The sequence below is a fragment of the Vitis vinifera genome, chromosome 18 (assembly GCF_030704535.1).
Source record: "Vitis vinifera cultivar Pinot Noir 40024 chromosome 18, ASM3070453v1".
In the NCBI taxonomy this organism is placed as follows: Eukaryota; Viridiplantae; Streptophyta; class Magnoliopsida; order Vitales; family Vitaceae; genus Vitis; species Vitis vinifera.
The window spans coordinates 24448714-24470000 of NC_081822.1; the positions used below are offsets into that span (position 1 = coordinate 24448714).

The 21287-nt window shown below is 38.6% G+C and overlaps 1 protein-coding gene across 1 annotated transcript in view; it reads left to right on the forward strand.

Moving 5' to 3' along the window:
- The window catches only part of LOC100258904 (uncharacterized), a 46550-nt gene that overhangs the window by 6256 nt on the left and 19007 nt on the right, over positions 1-21287 (forward strand). The window contains exons 2-3 of the mRNA XM_010666822.3: positions 4925-5003; positions 8878-9029. Coding sequence (XP_010665124.1) covers positions 4925-5003; positions 8878-9029 — 231 coding nt within the window. The remainder of the gene's footprint in view (positions 1-4924; positions 5004-8877; positions 9030-21287) is intronic.

Sequence of the window (21287 nt, forward strand, 5' to 3'; positions counted from 1 at the left end):
AATTTAGAAAAAACCTTAGAGTTAACTAACCTTTGAAGGAGTTCTTTCTTATTTGGAATAGGATACCTAATCCATTTTAATGCATTATTAAGAGGCTTGTGGTTGATTACTAATCTAGGTGTTCCTCTTTCTAATTTAGCTTGTTTCTGAACATAGAATGCTGAACAACTCCAAGGAGACTTAGACTTTCTTATCAACTTCTTATCAAGAAGATCTTGGATCTCCTTTTCACAATAACTTAATAATTTCTTATTCATCTAGATAGGTTTGGCTTTAGTGGGAATATCTTTCCCACTAAAATCTGGTTCATAAGGTAATTCTACCTCATGCTGCTTCCTATGCCAAAACGCATTAGGAATGTTAGAGCAAATTTCTCCAATAATCTTATTCTTAAACTTTTCTATTGCATCTTGAGTTTTCTCAACTTTTAATTGTTCTTCAATCCTTACAAGATTAATTTCTTGTCTTAAGAGATTAACTTGATTTTCCTTAGCCTTAATCACTTGATCCCTTAAAGTATTTATATTCTTTTCATCAGGTGGGTTAGTGAATTCAAATAAAATTTCCTTATCTAAGAGTGTTGTTCTTAGACCTTGATCATTTACTTTAATAGGGTATATAGAGTTTAAAAAGGGGACTCCAAGAAGAGCCTTTTCTTTCGGGTCTCTAACTAGGATGAATGTTTGCTTAATACAAATGTCTTGGTTACAAATGTGAGCATTTGACAACTTATAATTAATGGTAAGTCTTTTACCATTGACTCTTGAAAGCGTTTGCTTAGTTTTCTCATAAAATTGGGTTGGTACAAGACCTTCTTGTAGGCAATTCAAAACTGCTCCTAAATCAATCAAAGCAACAATATTAAGGACAAACTTATCTTTGATTACTATAGTTAGGGAGACTTCCCACCCGACTTCCCATCTTTGGAAAATAACCCGGCTAACAGTATTCAGGTATGAATTTGTCACTTCATAATTGACTTTTATATGATTTTGTGCTAACCATGGTCATTTCTTAAAGCTTAGTGAATATGTTATACTCAGTCATACCATCTATGTTCCATTCATAAATGGTTCCACTAGTGTAGGAAGCTTGAGTGTACTGGTTTCTTTCCTCATACTGCATATCAGGAAAGGTTGGCCTAGGGTAGAAATTCCTAGTCTTAGGTGTTTCTTGGTTATGGATAATCCTTAAAATTCTTTGGTCTGGTGGTTCCTTAAAGATCTTGATTAGTTCATTAGCCTCTGCTTCAGAACTAATATCTTTATTAATAAAATTAATTCTCCTATGAAACGACTGAGGTGTCTTTGGGACAATTAAACTATCTTTTACCTTTTGACTAATCCTTTCTATTAATTCTTGATTAACATAAGGATTTTCTTGGAATTTTTTAGAGAATTCGAACGGCTTAAATAAAGGCTTATTATCATTCTTAACAAAAGATGTCTTAATATGATCTTGGGTTTCAATGATCTCTTCAACCCTATTGAGTTGATCACCTAATGTCTTAAGAAACATATTAGTGTAGTTGTTTTGTTTCATGATTCTCCTAAAATCTGCTGCACTAGTAATTCCTTTATCCTCAAGCTTAGTCTTAAAAGGTGAAACTCTTATCATTGTACCATTAATATTTTTATCTATTTTGGCTTCTGGAGGGTGAATGGATTCTATGATAGTGTCGTCACTAGTTTTCCATATCTTAGTTTTTATGGATGTGTTGTTAACATGCTTACCTGGGTAATCTGGATATTCCTCTTGTTTGAAGAGTTCAAACCAGATCCAATACTTAACATTTTTCTATTCTTGTATTAAATATGTGTAAAATTTCTCTTCGTAGATGGTTCTAAGGACTTTAGGGACCTTGCTAAAGAACTAATCTCTTTTCTCCTTATTGACTTCAGAATAGAAGTCTTGTCTTGAGAGATCCTTGTTAATCTTAAAATCTTCACTCACGGTGTTAATCATCTACGAATATGTGGGAGACATATCCGGTGGTTCATCATGTTGTGATCCTTGGGTAGACTCCTTTTCCTCCTTATAAAAGGGCCTAGCTAGGTTGGTGTGACTTCTAATACCTGTTAGCTTAATGTTCTTAGGATTCGTTGAAGTGGATCCTTCTTCTATCCTAGTGGTTCTTATTGGGATAGATGAACTTGATGTTTTAAAAGGTTCATAATTTGAAATTCTAAGGTTACTAGAATGTCTGAATGAGTTGGAGAAAACCAAATCTCCACTTCCATCTGGGTATTGAACAATCTGTTCAATCCTCTCAGATCTTTGTTCTAAGGTTGGAACAGCATTGGCGAAATGCCAAGTTTTTGGAAACTCAATCTCATTCCACATGATCCTTTTGGGGATTATGAAATTTGACTTGTTTAGTACATTTGAGTGTAAGAATAGTTTCACCCTTAGGACTAGTGCACAGTGCTCCAGATCCGATGCTTGTGGTCATACTCTTATAAGCAAATCTTGTGATGATGGAAACATGATTGTTTCCTTCCTTAAACTTGAATCCATGGGTCCTAACATGGAGGACAACCGAAAATCTAAGATGTCAACATCTCTTAATCTAACTGTGAAGTTAAGGTAACATTGGAAGTAGACAGGACCATCATTCAATCCTGCTTGAACTGCTCCAATAATAGAATCTCGGTAATCAAGATGTCTATTATCCCTTAAACACATGACAATTGAGGTGTTTAAACCTATTGTTGTCAAAGGCTTGGTTGCAACTCGAAACACAAGCTTCAACCTTTGAGGACATGTCCCAGTTTCTCCTTAAGAAACAACAACTCCAAGTCATGCTTGTTGCAGCTAAAACCCCTCAGGAATTTCAGAAAATCCTTGACAAAAGTAGCTCAAGTTTTTCTCAAGACAATTCTTATGCCGAATCAGATGATTCTACTTCAAACTACCTTTCGAATAATGGTGATGATTGCGAAGGCATCCTTCCTCCCATTCGGAAATTAAAATAAGCATTTTATTCACCATTTGAAGACATTAAGCTAATTCCGTTTAAGCTTGTTGTTTGCCTTAGGATTCTCCACCAATAGCTTTAAGATATTTCAGCACTGAAAGTAAGCTTGTTTCCCACATATGAAACTATAGTTATGTCATCGGTCAAAAGTAGTCAGAAAGCTCACAGTAATCCACCGAAAGCAATATTCGGTTGCCAGAAAGTCAAAAGTGTTACAGTAAAAATCAGTTTTGCTATTCACTATTCACTTCACGGGTGGTTACTATTCACAATTGAAGTTAAAAGTCCACAGTGGTCTATCATCTGCTTTGTACTGTTTAAGATTCTTGTTTCAGCTATTTAAAGAAGCTAGTTCCTCATTTGTAAGCACCATTCATTTTCCATTTCCACCTTACGCTCTCCTTTCTCCTTTCTCTTCAAGATGTAAGCTCCCCAAGCCAAAGCTTTCCTATCCTTTCCATTGTAAGATATCGTTTCTCCTTATAAGTATGTTTTTCAAGTTATGTAATACAAAGTTTTATGTTCATTTTCTTTAAATTTCTTTGTTAAATATCTTTGTGTTTATTTCCGATTTCTCTTATTTGATTTTGATTTTTGGTTTGATAACCAAGGAACCTTCCATGGCCAAGCCCTTGATACTCTCCATGGGGACCCAAACCTCGGAGTGTTGACTGCTCTGCAACAACCAACACTGAGTAAATTCAGGGTATCATTAGTGGTAGGATTTAAACCCAGGACCATGTGCCACTTACTGGGACCACACTTTCCAGTGTTCGCTCTAACCAATTGGGCTACCTTAGTGGGTAATCCATAAGCTTGATATTGCCCATAATTATTGTTATTGGGCAGGATCTCTCTTACAATGAAATTGAATGGTAGATTTGAAAAACCCGAAACTCTTCATAACTATGGGTTTGCAATTGTGTTCAACATTATATATTTGGATGTTGGGATGGCAGAGCATATCAAGGCACCGGTGCCTCTTTGTGAAGCAATTAGATTCATGCATATCATGAAGCAACACACTTCCTCCTATTTGGTTATGCCCTTTAATGCAAAACTTATTCTTCATTCCCCTTAGCTTAAATAAATTTGAATATTGCATATTGTTAAGATGTTCTATGAAGTGCAAGAGAAGCTACTTAATCCAGATTCATATCCATAATAAACACCTTTAATTGATGCTTGTTTTATCAGTCATATCCTGCCCTTTAATGCAAAACTCGTTCTTCATTTCCCTTCTTTCTTGGCTTAAATAATATTTGAGTATTGCATTTTGTTAGGATGTTCTACGAAGTGCAAGAGAAGCTACTTAATCTACATGCATATCCATAAGAAAAACCTTTTATTGAAGCTTGGTTGTCTAAATCATATCCTGGAGAACACTGACTTAATTTATTAGCTTTTATATCAGTATGTAATCAATAACATTTCTCCTATTTAGTTGCCTATTAATGTATTATATTTATCTTCCCCCCCGGGAGCTGCTGCTTCTGAATGTCTTCAACCAACCATGATTCAGCACCTGAATCTATTCCCATTCTCTTACTCTTCACTATGACACAAAGGTTCTTAATTGCAAGTTGAGCAAATTATTTTAGTAGGTTTCTTTTTTGTTGAATATTAATGCATATTGTCTTTATCTTTTACATTTTTCTTTTGATAAGCAAATAAGGATACTATTAAAAGGAGCCACTAAGGAAGGGTAAGATGTGGGGAGGGGAGAGGGTTGGTGGCTCACCCCAAATTGTTTTACATTTCCTTTTTCCTTATTCTTTTGTCTTCTTTTTTTAATATTGCCTTTATCATTTTCCATCCATAGTCATCATTCTGTTTCTATGATTTCAATTTATTGCTGTTACTGCTTGTAGGATTTGATATTTGAATCATAATATAAGTTTTTTTATTATGCTCTTCATTGGCTAATGATATGCAAACTTGCTACAGGTTTAGCCCTGATCCAGAAACATTTATGGGCCTAGTACAACATGAAGGCGGGCCATGTGGTGTCTTAGCTGCCATACAAGTAATGCCATTTTCCCTCTCTTTAGCAAGTGTAGAAATTTGAGGTTTAATAAGATATATGTATATCTTAACTGTGTATTATGGGAAGTGCATTTGCCTATTGGTTTCGATAGATACAGTTACATTATATGCTCTCACATTAGTTCCCTTTTCATGCTTTGGATGTTCTTATTTTCTCGAAAAGTGTCCCCTAGAATTTGAGTAATTTGCAATGATTATCTTTTAAAGTGTCCTTTCTTTTCTTTTTCTAATGTTAAGGAATTGCAAGAGGTGTAATATGTTCTTTGTTATATGTTATATACTAAACTCTCCTCTTTGGATATTTGTATAGTTTTATAGCCTTGTTTGGGATAACTTTTAACTTTTGCTTTTAATAGTAGAGGTAGAAGTAATAACTAATGCAGTGTGATTGTTTAAAATATCCTTACTAAAGATAAGGATAATTATGACATTATTAAAAGTTCCAATTAAACAAAAATATGTTTCCTGCATTATGTTTGAGGAAAAGCATGTGTCTCCCTCCTTTTTTGATAGGCAAAGATCAAATCTATTAAAGCACTAAACAAAAGAGTGTATGAAACTGTTTGTTGGATATATCATGTTGGAAAGATCAAATCTCCCTGCTTCTTCAAAACATGGGTGATAATTATGACATTATTAAAAGTTCTTATTAAACAAAAATATGCTTCCTGCATTATGTTTGAGGAAAAGCGTGTGCCTCCCTCCTTTTTTGATGGGCAAAGATCAAATCTATTAAAAGCACCAAACAAAAGAGCGTATGGAAGTGGTTGTTGGATATATTGTGTTGAAAAGATCAAATCTCCCTGCTTCTTGAAAACACGGATATATCACATTGGAAATTGTAGGACCCATGGTTGACCTATGGTTGAGGGTTCTATTCAAACAGTCTCAAAAGTTGTGTTTGGCCTTCAAATGCCGCTTTTAGTGTTTGAGAAGCTCTTTCAAACTGGCTTATAACTAGTGGGATTTACCTATGATGTTCACATTGCATCTGGATTTGTATAGTGTTTAGGGCAATTGAATTATTGAGCTTTTTTTAATTTTATTTTTTATAATTTTTATGGATAGGCAAACTCATGAACTATGAAGTAATCTTGTTTCCAGAAACAACTAATGGGATGGCAATGGTTAGATTTGACCGTGTACATATATCCATAATTGTAAGTTTTGATTTGGATAGTATAGGGATGACAATGAGGTGGGTTTTTTCGGGCACCCACCTTGCCCCTAATGGGATGAGTTTGAAATTTAAATAAACGAGTTTGAGACGGATTTGAGATTTTTTTTTAAAACCTGGGACGGGTTCGGGTATTGCCTTGCCCCACCCCTCCCCATTATATATTAATTTAATTTAATTTAATTTTTATTTTCCTATTTTTAATATATAGATAATAATAAAAATAATAAAATACTTTTCAATAAAATAAGTTATAAAAAATTATAATAATTTAATTATTTATAAAATATATTTATTTTAATGGAATTAAAAAAAAATTAAATAAATTTTAAAAATATTTCAAAAAAAGTTAAACAAGGCGAAGTGGGGTGGAGTGGGTATGGGAATTTCTCATACTTGCCCTGCCCTGCCCTGCCCAACCCCTCCCCTCCCCTCCCCTCCCCTCCCCTCCCCGTTTAATTTTTCTAATGGGACGGGGATGAGAATTATTTTGAATAAACGGGGTGGGTTGGGATGAGGGCGACCCGTCCTGCCATCCCTAGGATAGTATGATGGGAAAGAAATACAAGGATCTTTGAGGACAAGTGGAGGACAACCAAAACATTATGGGACCTAGTCTATTTCTCTTCATCATGTTGAGCATCTAATACTATAGTTTTCAAGGGCATTCCTCTCAACTTTATTCAATTCAATTGGATTTCAATATGTAGTTAAAAAGTGTCAAAATAGTAATGTTGAGATGTTTTGATGTCTTTGGTTCTTTTTCTTTTCCTTTGTTTTGATTAGGTTTGTAATTAGGGAAGGATTTCTTATCCTTCTCAATTTTACTCTTTTAATGAAAACATTTTTGTTTCTGATAAATAATACTAATAATTGTAAGTTTTGAACGACATTTCTTAAATAAATGACTTGGGGTAAGTGAACCCTAACCTTGCTCAAGGAAACTTCTAGTCGTTATGTGGACTGGCGGTGGCAACTTTTTTTCACTGGTCATCCAATGGAATTGTGTTCTAGCCATTTGAAACAACTTGAATATTCATCATTGTAGAAACTCCATTCTGATTACCTTAGCTTGCTTTCTTACTGTAGCGGGCCTCTGCCACTTAGACCAGGTGTCTCACCCTTGTTTTCTTTTCTAAATTTGAAAGAATTGGGTGCCTTACATATGTGGGAGGACCAAAGAAAATTCTCAGAGATCCCAACTCTAACCTGCGCATGCAAACAAACTGCTCTACTTACCAAGACAGTGGGCAATTAATTTGATCTTCTAGAGGGAATTTTGTCTTATCAGGTTTTTATACTTGGCTAATATCCATGTCTGCAAGAATGCAATTTGCCTATATCTAAATTAGTTGATATGTATATGTCAATTCCCATTTTATCTAATGTTTTTACTTAATCTATAAACGTCTTTGATGTGATCTATAAATAATATGCTATTTGTAGAGTTTGTGAGTAATAGGAGTGGTTATTGGCCTGAGACTGGTCCAGCTTGACCTCAGGCCTGAGTTCGATGGCCCAAGCGTGGTCTTAAAAAGAGTATCTGATGCATGATGCAGCCTTATAAAGGTAAAATATATAATGGATTAATAAAGATCAACAATTATAAATATATAAGTTTTGTGTACTTTCTCGCAGACCTAATGGCATGCCACACAAGGTTTTGCAAAATCTAAGGCATTTGTGTACCATGTCTCATCAGAGCAGTTTGGAAGCTCTAGTATCACTCTATATTAAAAAAAAAAAAAATCATCATTACAGGGCATGTCTGATATTAGAAAATCAAGTTATGATCTATTTCATGAAACCAATCTAATCAGGTGTGGTTTGACAAGAAGTCCATTTTTGTTATTTTTTTCTGGGCTTGGATATCAATGTAAAAAGTTGTGAAAATTTTTGTTTTTCTCTTTTGTGGATTTGCCTCTCTGTGCCTGTTGTATACGGCCAGTGTACTTTGGTGTACATCCTTCCTTTTCATATATATACATATTTCATTGCTTATAAAAAAAGATAGTTGTGAAAATTTAGAAAGATATATTTTCTTTTGTGTCCTTTTAGTTGATTATTTAATGTACTCACTGTACTTCGTTAGGACTTTTTATTGTAGCTTCTTTGCACCTTTTTTCCATTCTATACTAAGTGGTTATTGAATATGTTCTTAAATGCATTAGGGCCCTCTGCACTAATATTTGATCTTATTCTTTTAATAATTGCATTTATTTTCAAAGTCGATGGGGGAAATTGTCACCTGTAGTTGCATTTTCTTTTGATTCTTACATGGTATATTATAGCTATATATGATATCTGTATCTTGGATCTGATGCAGTCTTCAGGCATTGGTTGCCTGGCGTCGGGTTAGGTGTAGGGCACAAGTCCCCTGCTGTCTTTTCTTTTATAGGTATCAAAAACTCTGTGACTCAAGATGCGGTTGACATTGTACCCTTTATGGAAAATTTCCATTGCATCCTAAATTTGTAAATATGATGTGTATTCAAACTAAATCCTTTCTTATGTTCTTGATAAGAAATTGTGCTTATTTGTAACATTGATTTGTGTGGACCCATTATTATCTTTAATTGAAATATTGTTGTCTATTTTCATGTAGTCTATGATATGTTTTCTTTATCTTATCAAAATGAATAAAAGAATGATCAATAAGTTCTGTTTGGTTTTGCAGGCCTTTGTTCTGAAGTACCTTATTTTCTTTCCGGATGATTTAGGAAAAGTTGAACCAAACATGCCAGAAAATGTAGATTCAAGGAGATTTTCTAAAAGTGAATCTGTTACATCGAATATGTTTTCTTCTCTTACCGAAGATGGAAAAGCAAGGTGATTAATCTGTAGATATTAGTTTGCTGATATTTGTTTTGGGATATGTATTTTGGCATTAAGAAAAAAACTGAAGAAAAACAAACCAATATCATGTTAAATTAAACATGTTAAAGTTCTTTTGCTTCATAGTTCATGCTGGGGGAACCATTAGCTGCTTTAGAAAGTCATGGACCCTTGCATTTGAGGAGTTTTTGGTCACCACAATTGAGCCATGCATATAGACCAACATAGGCATAGTGTGCTCCCTTTCATTCTTGCTACACATACACTATTATTTTAAACATGATCAATGAAGAAAGAATACTTGCTTGTACGACACTTTAACAAGGTCTTCTGTGCATTCATGCCAATCTTGTTATTCATGTGATGCTCATGCTAGTCTTGGTTGATTGAAAATTTGCATGGTGGGGATCAAATAGAAGTGTACTTGGACACCTACTTGGTTAAAAGCGCTAAAAAAAAATATATTTTGTCCTAGCACATGAGCATCAATTTTTTTTTCCTCTTAAAGAATCGATAATTTCCTACCTATGTATGTTAATCATTTTAGCTTCTTTTTCCAAAAGGAGAAGTGTAAATGCATGCATTCATTTTTTAGGGTATCATAGGGGAAGTTATCTAAACACTTGTGTACAGGAAAGTTACTAAAATGATGCTTAGTCATAACCTCAAATGTAAATTGAATACATCACTTTAAGCATTTAACCATCATTTTATTTCTGTTTCTGAGTTTAAATATTTTTGCCGGCAATTTTTACCCTTTATTAAAACCATAATGGACTTAGAATTAGCCTAAAGGTGCAAAACTTTTTGATTGATTTTCACCCAGGCATGATTACTTAAGCTGAATTTGGGTAAGATATGGGTTTGATTACCCTAATAGGGGAAGGAGAAGTGGACATATGGATGAATATGATGACTTTGAACAAAAGGATGATCAAAGGGGGAAAAATGAAAGTTCAGGTGTACTCACTGGAAAGTGGAGCTGGTGAGTCTCCATTACCATGATTCCTTCTGGAACTATGATCTTTTTCACTATAGGAGTTTAAAAGAAAATACCAAGTAAAGCATTTCAAGGATTTTCTAGATTGATGAGTTTGATGCCTGTATCTATCAGGCGTCCATTGTTATTTATTTTTGTTTACTAGAAAGTGAAGAATAGTTGAAGATCTGTGCATGCACACTTTAGTACAAGCAAGCCAATATTATTCAAAATGGAAAATTTTATTGTCATGTCTATGATGTTGTTTGGTTGCACCTTTTACATAATTGTAGAAGCTAAACTTGCTTATTCATATCCATGAATCCCCTTGTAAGCATAACCAGAGTTCCCTGCCTGTAGTCAGTAGGGTCCAGGCTATTTACTTGTTATCCCTACATCAATGGCTTGAATAACCAATTCACTTTTCCTGATTTAGACTATTTTATGATACTTTTTATGTATTTACAGTTTGGAATTGTGACCCTTAAGCTAAATACCATTTAGTGGAGTTTGTTCTCTTGTGATGTTGAGAAAATTATGGGCTGTTTGGGAACTATTCTTTCTAATTTAAAAAATACATTTGACAAATCTTTGACTGAAACTAATTTTTTGAGAATTTGGAATTTTTTTTGAAAACAAGTTATTTTTTTAGAAGTTTTGAGGTATTTCATGTGCTTTTAGTAAAGTATTCTAAAAAACAATTGAAAATATAGGGAATGCTTTGATAACTTCTACATTGTGCATAAGTGCATGCTAGGAATAAGTTGACAAAACTTTTTTTCATTTTTAAGTTCCCGTATAGAATTTTGTTCTTGAAAACAATCGAGAGCTGTTTTTAAGAATTGGCCTAAAAAAATGTTTCTAGAGAACTGTTTTAAAAAAATGTTACCAAACAGGCTCTTAACTTTTTTTCTGGAAATTTGTTAAGCCTTTTGAAGCTATTTTCATCTGTATGGGTTGTCTATGACTACATGATTTCCTACTTGTGCACATTCAGGGTCGTATATGATTTCCTCTTCTTGTAATGAGTGAACAAATAACTGGCTGTTTGATTTGTAGCCTATTAAGTTTCATATGTGTGGCTACCTATTTAAAAATATTAACAGTTGATATTTTTATTGTTCATGACAACAATGTTATCTTTTTGTGTAATCAGAATCCTATTGATGTAGGACAACCTTGGGATATTATTATCATTTTTTGTCAATCTTCCAACCGTTTCTTGAGATGTAGTTTCAGTGATGGCTTTGCAAAGAGGAAGTTGTTGGTTTGGAGTTGAGTCGAAATCTTTTGAGATTTCGATGGAGCGAGTCAAAGGAAGATAGTGGGTAAGATAGTGGAAAGAGGACAAGGGTTTTCTACTTGGATTAGGTTTGGTGAGAGGGGGCTAGCTCAGTTGCTGGAAGGGGTAGAGTTCTGTTGCGAAGGGCAGTCTGGAAATTCCTTATTCATGGGGTAGAATGAAGGTGGTAGGGGCTACAAGCTGGTTCTTTGTAGCAACAAGGCAGGGAGATTCCTGTTGTGCTCTGTGTTGTCTTTGAAGGATAAAAGTTTCTCGTTAGTCTTTCTTGAAGGAAGGGATAGTCTAAGGGGATGGAAGACTCTTGCCTCAAAATTGAGGGAAATTGGTGTTGTCCCGAAGTTCAGGAAGGTAGAGTCATCCAAGAAGGTTGTCCATCTGTTGGTGGACAGTGGTGGAGGAGAAGCTCCCCCAAAGGGTAAGTCCTTTGCAGAAGTGTTGAGTAGAGGAAAAAGAGTGTTAGGGGAGACAGTTTGTGTTCAAGGTGAGTCGGATGAGGTGTTGAGAAATTCAGAGATCCTCAAAAAGTGCTTGGTGGGGAGATGGGGGGACAGTTTAGACCGGACAAGGGATTTGGGTTCTTTGAAGATTGGACTAGGCATTCTTGGAGGGTGAGAGGTTATCTTCATCTTTCCTTGTTGGGGGACTCTCTTATATTTTTCGAGTTCAATAATGTTTATGAAGTAGAAAGGGTTTGGCTATTGGGTAACTGTTGATTTGAGGGGAAAGAGATGCAGCTGGATTGGTGGAGGCCTGATGTAGGTTGTCTCAGGGTTGAGGATTGTGTCAAAGAGGTTTGGGTAAGAGTGCTAGGGTTACCTTTGCATTTATGGGGAGAAGAATTTTTCAAGAAGCTCAGAGATGCTTGTGGAGGTTTTTTAGCAACTGATAAGGAGATGAGGGAGAGGCGGATCCTTTAGTGGGTGAGGATTCTTGTGAAATCAAATGGGAAGGAGGGTCCAAGAAGGTTGCATGTAGTGGCTAGGGTAGAAGTCTTTGAAATCCAACTATGGTGGGAGATTGCACCATGGTTTTTAATAATAGTCTCCATGGGGAGGGGCAAAGATCCAGAGGTTGGGGATGAGGGTGAGGATCTCTCATGCACGAGTGGGAGAATGGAAAGTGAAGAAGAGAAGTGTGCAGATGAGGGTTTACAGGTGCCATTTGAAGGGCCAACCCTCCCTGCACACGCAGCGGTAGAATCTGTACTTTCTGGGCATGGCGGTTGTAGCATTGTGGGTGCGGTGGAAAAGGTGTCATCAGAGAGCCTTGATATGGCAGTTAGGACGATGGGCCTTTTATCTAAAGTAAAGGAGGGGGACTCGTGCAAAGAGAGTCTGGCCCTATACCAACCCAGGTTCTCAAATGTAAAGGAAGCCCAAGCTTGACAGACCATCATCCTGAATGGTTTGCAAAAGGTTCTCTATTGGGCTGGCCTAAAGGTATTAAGTTAAGGCCTAGTCTTGATAAAAAAATCTAGTGGGTAGGCTAAGGTTGGTTCTAGGGCTTTTGTTGGAGCCATTTGAGAGAAAGAGCTTCAACACTCTCAAATCTCAGGAGAGAAAGAGAGCATTGAGGAGATTTGCATAGATCCCATTTCATGGGAGCGGTTTTAGAGTCCAAAGGAGAGATCTTTGGAACTAATGACACTTTGTTGGCCGAAGCAGTTGGGTTCTAAGGTAAGAGAGACTCTTCTCTGGTGGGAGAGTTGCCCTCCTCCTTCTTCATCTTTGGTTTCGAAGGCTAGGCGGTTAGATGATGGATTTAGGTTTTCGAACCAACTTGTGGTTGAAGGTTGTGGATGGGATAAGATTGCGCAACTGAAAGAGGGACATCCTGCTGGGGCTTTGGGAGAAGGAAGTCATCCACTTAAGACAATGTTGAAGGATGGTTATTTGCTAGAGTTTCCACAAAACTTTGAGGCAGGTTCTTTGTGCAAAGACATCATTGCCAGTTGTGAGGAGTCAGACTCTTCCAAGATAATGTCAAGCAGTTGCTTCATGGGGGAGGCGTTTCCTTTGGAGAATCTTTTTGATAAGCTAACTAAGTTTAATAGCTTTTTAGGAATGCTAGTGATGGGTTTCAAAAACAGAGATCATTTCCTTGCTAAGGAAGATGGACACAAGGAGAGGGAATGAAGGGAAAGGGGGGAGGGGGAATGAAGCCAAAACCATCGTCTTGCTTCAACAAGGAAATTCGGAAGTTAGAGTGCTCAATTAATTACAATAGGTCTCCCTCGGTAGCTAGGGGCAAATAGAGGGGCATTGGGGACCAAGCTTTGTTTCAATAAGGTGTTTAAGTTGAGTTAGTAAGTGGGGTGGTTTGCAAGGGTTTTGAGAATGATAGGGGAAAATTGTTTTTATGGGGTGTTAGGTGTTGGGTTTGGTTGTTTTTCCTTCTTGTTCTTTTTGTTCTTCTATTGTGATGCAACTTTGTATACTTTGTATGTACACCGATGTGTCTTTTGGGTTTAATATACTTTCACTTTTACCTATAAAAATAAAAAAATAAAAAATAAAAAACCTTTGGATGGTTGCTTACAATCAAATAGGTGGGCTAGAGTTCTTATCTTTTAAGGTTTAAGGAGAGGAACAAGGGATAAAAATTTATGGTAGAGAAAGAAGATACGACAAAGAAGAGATAGAAACCTTAGAGTCTTGCTAAGGCCTTTTAAAAGTCTCACCTAAAAGAAAATCAATGGAGTCTTACCATTGAAAATTGCAACACTTGCAATAAAAAAACATAATATTGTTAACATCAATCAATTCATTACTTTGATTTACATCGATTAGCCTTATTTATAGGTTTCTCTAAGAAATCCAAAGTCTACTAGGATTCTAATAATCTATTATGACTCTAATTCTTATTATAACATCCAAAGTCCACTAGGATTCTAATAACATATGACTCTAATTCTTATTATAACATCCAAAACCTACTAGGATTCTAATAATATATTATGAATCTAATTCTAATTTGACTCCAACAAATACTAATATTAATTTAATTCCAATCAATACTAATTCTAATTTAATTTCAACTAATATTAATTCTACTTAAAAGTTTATTTATGTCTTTCTTTTTCTTCTTGAATAGACTTTAAAAAGCTTTCCCTCATCACCTATGCTTTAAGCTTCTTGGAATTTTCATTTTCATTAATTTTACCTTTGAAGTAACCTGGTTTTAACTTGAAGTTAAGCATAATAGTTAATACAGTGGAATCAAAGACGTTCGAAATCCCCATTGAAGAGATTCGAGGCAAACCAAGAGGGGTTATTCTGGAGAGGAGCAAGGCTTTTCCTCTTAGATAAAATTTGGTGAAAAGAGCTTCAGTTTACTGTTGGAAGGGGTGGAAGACCGGTGCAGAGGAGAGTCAAGCTCGAGGCGCCTTAAAGTTTGGGAAGAAGGAGGAAGAAAATATAGGTTGGAGTGTCGGTCAAATGAAGTTGGTAGGTATCTGCTATGCTCGGTGAGGAATTTGGAAGCAAAGAGGTTTTGTCTAGTATTTCCAGAAGGTAAAGGCTTAGTAGGAGGGTGGTTGGTGCTGGCTCAGAAGTTAAGGGCTCTTGGAATATCTATTCCAGCTTTGAGCAAAGGTGATCTGGGTACCTCCAACTCTGAAAAGGATGGTTATAGAGTCAAAGGAAAAGAGAAAGGGAAAGGAGTGTATGCAGAAGCCATGAGAAAGGAGACTGGGGAATTAGGGGAAGCTTTGTGGGTGCATGTTGGGAATCGTGACCTACTTAAAAGGGAAGAACAACTTAGTTGTTGCCTGGTAGGATGTTTTGGTGATAGTGTTGAGGTCGTTCCTTCTTTGTCCTTATTGAAGGAGTGGGCATATGAAAGTGGTCTCTCAAGGGAGGTTTAAAAATCTCCAGTTTGGGTGGAACCCTTGTGTTGTTCGAATTTGAAGATAAAGTCGAAGTGGATTTGGTTCTCTTAAGGGGTAGTAGATGTCTTAGGAAGAGAGAGTTTTCTCTGCAGAAATGGGGACCTGAAGTGGGGTGTTTTAGAAATGGGAGCCACCCTAAGGAAGTGTAGGTGAAAGTCATCGGGCTTCCATTTCACCTTTGGAGTAGAGAGGTGTTCAAGAGTATTGGAGAGAGTTGTGGGGGTTTCATAGCTGTGGATGAGGAAACCGCTTTCTTCTCCGAGCTACAGTGGGCTCGTATTTTGGTGAGAACCTCTGGGAAGTTTAGACCAGGAACGTTGCAGGTGGCAGTCGGGAATTTTTGTTGGACGGTGAGTCTATGGTGGGAAAATCCCCCATGGTTCTCGGAGGTAGTAGCAAGGTCAGCCTGGTTCAAAGATGAGAGGCGGGAGGTCAGGGATGAGGGAGGGGGTGATACACGTGCCAGTGTTAGCGTGCGAGAGGTTCAAAATTTTCAAAGTGATTTGCAGTCTCGGGGGACAGGGGAGCAGTTTGTGTGTGGCAGAAGGCAAAAGGAGGCAGCAGTTGCAGTGGCGACAGAGGGTAGGAGGCCTAGTGTAGCTGATAAGGACTTTTCTTGCAGTGGGTCTAGGCCCAGAAAAGAAAATGGGAAGGCTTTCAAAGAGAATGGCTGCTTGGGCTTAAGTGGAGAAGCGGTTTGGGCCAAAGGCCTATTGTCCGTCAGCTTTGAAGAGGCGGGCTAGGGTAGGTCCCCGAGGCCCACTTTTATTAAGGCTGGCACGGGATTTTTGGAGCGACCCTCCTCGGCTAGGGCTCCGTCTGCTCCCGTGGAGGGTGAAGGGGGAATGGATGCAGAGCTCTTGGCTGTTGAAGTTGAAGGCGCCATGGAGTTGACGCCAAGTCGTCGGAGGGTCACCGACGAGGCTCTGATGGAGGAGGCTTCCAGGTATTACATTGTTCCTATTTCTTCTTTTGCTTTGGGGCTTTGGGAATCCTCTTCTTCTTCTTCTCTCTAGGGCCACGCCAAGGCTGTAAGGGCATCGGAGGGGGTTGATTATGGAGCGGAAGGGGAGTTGGGTCAGTTTGCAATGAGCGTAGGGCGGAACAGAGCTGCGTTGGCTTTCGGAGGCTGGAGTGAGCCTTCTTGGGACTCGGTTGACGCTGAGAGATGGAATGGGTTAGCTCTTGTCCCGGTGGGGTCGGACTTGACGAGTCCTTTTGAGAAAAGGAGTGTCTGTCACCTGGAAGAAGAGGGAAGTGATGAAGGGTAGAGTTCAAGCAGTCTTGCGAAGTTCAGTCGCTGCTTGGGTATGCCGACGGAAAGCTTCGAAGAGGAAATTTTATACTTCTTAAGGAGAATGAAGGGGAGAATTGAGCAAAAGGGTATGGAAGGGGTGACTAGGAAGACGAGTTTAAAATCTTCAAAATCCAGTAGGGAACTCAAGAAGCTGGAGTGGACTGTTAGCTACAAAAAAGCAAAAATGGGTTCTAGCGTGGGTATTTTTGGAGGGGCTTTAGGATCAAGGTGTAAATGAAGATAAGAATTCTGTCGTGGAATGTTAGAGGGGCTAATGATAGGGATAAAAGGAAGATTATCAAGTCAGTCATTAAATCCCAGAGAGTGGACGTGGTTTGTTTACAGGAAACTAAAATTAAAGAAATGACTACGGGGCTTGTTCGTAGTCTAGGGGTGGGAAGAAATATAGAGTGGAGAGCAGTCAATTCTAGGGGTGCAACTGGGGGTATTTTGGTGTTCTGCGACAATAGAGTGGTGGAGCTGGTTGGCTGGGAAGAAGGGGTTTTCTGAATTTCGTGCCGGTTTAAAAATTGTGTGGATGGTGGAGTGTGGGTGTTCACTGGTGTGTATGGGCCGGTATGCAGTAGAGATAGTGAGGATTTCTGGGAGGAACTTAGGTCAGTTAAAGGGCTATGGAGTGACCCTTGGTGTGTGGGAGGGGATTTCAATTTGGTAAGGTTTCTAGAGGAGCGCAGTAGGGGAGGAGGGCTTACTGCTTCAATGAGGAGATTCTCAGAAGTGTTAGAGGATAGGGAACTCAAGAAGTTGGAGTGGACTGTTAGCTACAAAAAAGCAAAAATAGGTTCTAGCGTGGGTATTTTTGGAGGGGCTTCAGGATCAAGGTGTAAATGAAGATAAGAATTCTATCGTGGAATGTTAGAGGGGCTAATGATAGGGATAAAAGGAAGATTATCAAGTCAGTCATTAAATCCCAGAGAGTGGATGTGGTTTGTTTACAGGAAACTAAAATTAAAGAAATGATTACACGGCTTGTTCGTAGTCTAGGGGTGGGAAGAAATATAGAGTGGAGAGCAGTCAATTCTAGGGGTGTTGCTGAGGGTATTTTGGTGTTCTGCGACAATAGAGTGGTGGAGCTGGTTGGCTGGGAAGAAGGGTTTTCTGAATTTCGTGCCGGTTTAAAAATTGTGTGGATGGTGTAGTGTGGGTGTTCACTGGTGTGTATGGGCCGGTATGCAGTAGAGATAGAGAGGATTTATGGGAGGAACTTAGGTCAGTTAAAGGGCTATGGAGTGACCCTTGGTGTGTAGGAGGGGATTTCAATTTGGTAAGGTTTCTAGAGTAGCGCAGTAGGGGAGGAGGGCTTACTGCTTCAATGAGGAGATTCTCAGAAGTGTTAGAGGATTTGGATTTGAGGGATTTTCCTTTAATGGGAGGAGCGTTAACTTGGAAAGGAGGCTTGAATAACTAGGTTCAGTCGAGGCTAGATAGGTTCTTAGTGACGGACAACTGGGATAATTTGTGCAATGGGGCTGTGCAGGGTATTCTCCCCAGACCTGTCTCGGATCACTTCCTGGTCCTCCTAGAAGGAGGAGGGTTGAAGAGGGGACCTTCCCCTTTCATATTTGAGAATATGTGGTTGGAGGAGGGTTTCAAAGACAAGATGAAGATGTGGTGGGGGAGTTTAAAATTTACAGGGACATCCAGCTACATTTTAGATGCTAAATTGAGGGCCCTTAAAATTATTCTAAAGATTTGGAATAAAGAAGAGTTTGGGATCATTGAGACTAAAAAGGGTGAAGCCCTTATGCAGGTTGAGTATTGGGATGAAAAGGAGAAATATGCAGCTTTAAATATGGAAGAATGTGAAGCAAGAAATGGAGCAAGGGAGTCCTACAAGTCTTGGGTGATGAGGAAAGAGATTTTTTTGAGGCAGAAGTCTAGGGAGTTGTGGCTAAAGGAGGGGGACAATAATACCAGATTTTTTCATGGGATGGCGAATGCTCATAGTAGAAGAAACTGGATGTCCAAGTTGAAAGTTAATGGTTGTTGGCACTTAGAGGAAAATAATTTAAAAAACAGTGTGGTGGGGGCGTTTCAAATGTTGTACTCAGAAGAAGAGGGGTGGTGCCCTAGTATTGACGGGCTGTCCTTTATAGGGTTAGATAACAGTGAGGCTAAGGGGTTGGAGAATCCTTTCTTGGAGGAAGAGGTGTTTGTAGCTCTTATAGATCTAGGCAAAGACAAAGCCCTGGGGCCGGATGGTTTTACCATGGCGTTTTGGCTTTTTGGGTGGGATGTGGTAAAGGATGAGATTATGGGCTTTTTTAGAGAATTTCATGAAAGGGGCAGATTTGTTAAATCTCTAAATGCCACCTTCTTGGTTTTAGTCCCTAAGAAGGGAGGTGCAGAAGATTTGAAAGATTTCAGACCGATTAGCCTTGTGGGAAGCCTTTACAAGTTGTTGGCTAAGGTGTTGGCAAATAGAATTAAGAAGGTAATGGGAAAAGTGATTTCGGAACCCCAAAACGCCTTTGTGGAGGGTAGACAAATTCTTGATGCAGTTTTGATCGCAAATGAGGTTGTGGATTCCAGGTTGAAAAGCAATCAAGGGGGTGTGATGTGCAAGTTGGATATAGAGAAGGCCTATGATCACGTCTACTGGAAGTTCTTGTTGGCGGTGCTAAAAAAAATGGGTTTTGGGGAGAGATGGATTAAGTGGATAGAGTGGTGTATCTCTACTGTAAGATACTCTGTTCTTATAAATGGTTCTCCCTCGGGATTTTTCCAAAGTTCAAGGGGTTTGAGACAAGGAGACCCCCTATCCCCTTATCTGTTCGTGATAGTTATGGAGGTGTTTAATTGCTTAATGAGAAGGGCCATTAGTGGGGGCTTTTTATCAGGGTGGAGGGTAAGAGGTAGGGGTGGAGAAGGGATTCTAATATCTCACTTGCTTTTTGCGGATGACACCGTGGTGTTTTGTGAGGAGTCTCAAGATCAATTGACGAATCTAAGCTGGCTTCTCATGTGGTTTGAGGCTTGCTCAAGGTTGAGAGTTAACTTGGAGAAGAGTGAGCTTATTCCGGTGGGGAGGGTGAATGATATAGAGGATTTGGCTTTGGAGTTGGGCTGTAAAGTGGGTGGTCTGCCTTCTTGTTATTTGGGTCTGCCTTTGGGGGCACCCTTCAAATCAGAGGTGGTATGGGATAGTGTTGAAGAGAGGTTTCGGAAAAGGTTGGCTATGTGGAAGAGACAGTATATATTAAAAAGGGGAAGACTCATCCTAATTCGGAGTACTCTATCTAGTTTGCCGGTTTACTTCATGTCTCTTTTCTTATTGCCCAGAAAAGTAAGGCTGAGGTTGGAGAACATTCAGAGGGACTTCCTGTGGGGGGGAGGTGCACTTGAACAGAGGCCACATCTTGTTAGGTGGAACTTGGTTTGTCTGGAAAGAAAGAAAGGTGGTTTGGGGGTGAGAAATTTAGCTTTGATGAATAAAGCTCTCTTGGGTAAGTGGAATTGACGCTTTGCCATTGAAAGTGAGGCTTTGTGGAAGCAAGCGATCAGTCACAAATATGGTGTAGAGGAGGGGGTATGGTGTACTCGGGCCGTAAGTGGGAGACATGGAGTAGGGCTTTGGAAAGCTATTAGAAAGGAGTGGTTGGGTATGAATAGTAGTTTAGCCTACTGTGTGGGTAATGGTAAGAGAGTGAGATTCTGGATGGATAAGTGGTGTGGAGATGAGCCTCTTTACGAGTCCTTCCCTTCTTTATTTTCCATTTCCCTTACTAAAGATGCCTGAGTATCGGATGTGTGGAACCCAGATGGTGTAGGGGATGGTTGGACCCCTCTTTTCTCAAGGACGCTTAATGATTGGGAAATTGAGATGGTGGAGTGGTTTATGCTAAAAATCCAAGCCTTTAGGGTGCAAAGGGAGGACGAGGATAAGGTGGTTTGGACAACATCTAGAAGTGGAGATTTCTCAGTCAAGTCGCTCTATTCTATTCTGGAGCCTGGAGGATCTGCTTTGTACCCTTATGATAGTATTTGGAGAGTGTATGTGCCTCCTAAGGTAGCTTTTTTCGCTTGGGAAGCCTCCTGGGGCAAAATCTTAACTTTGGAGCAACTCCAGAGGAAGGGGTACTCTTTGGCAAATAGGTGTTTTCTTTGCCTTTCTAAAGCAGAAACAGTGGATCACCTTTTACTTCATTGTGTTAAGACGCGGGCATTGTGGAATCTTCTTTTTTCTCTCTTTGGTGTGGCTTGGGTTCTCTCTGGTTCAGTTAAGGAAACTCTCCTTGGATGGCATGGAGCGTTTGTGGGGAAAACCAGAAAAAAGGCGTGGCAAATGGCCCCCTTATGTATATTTTGGTCAGTATGGAAGGAAAGAAATTTGTTGGCTTTTGGGGATGAGGTGCTTTCACTCCAAAGGCTGAAACGTTCTTTTGTATGTAATCTGTGGTCTTAGGTTAGGGTGTTTATAGTTTTGAGCGCTTGTTCTCTTGTTAGCTTTTTTGAGTGGCTAGGCTCTAAGTAAGGGTAGGGGTTGTTCTTTCCCCTCCCTTGGTTTAGAGTATGTGGGCTGCTTTTGTATACTCCCTGTATACCTAGAGGGCACTAGTTTGGTGTCTCCTCTTTTTGTTTATTATATTTCTCTTTACTTATCAAAAAAAATAATAATAATAGTTAATACAGTGCATATTGTGTTCAAGTTGTACTTCAAAATTCCTTTAAACTTTTTATAAACTCTCAAAAATTAATTCCTATTTCTGTGAGAGACATTCAGCATGAAACCGAAGTTGAAAATCTTGTTATAGTCTCGATTA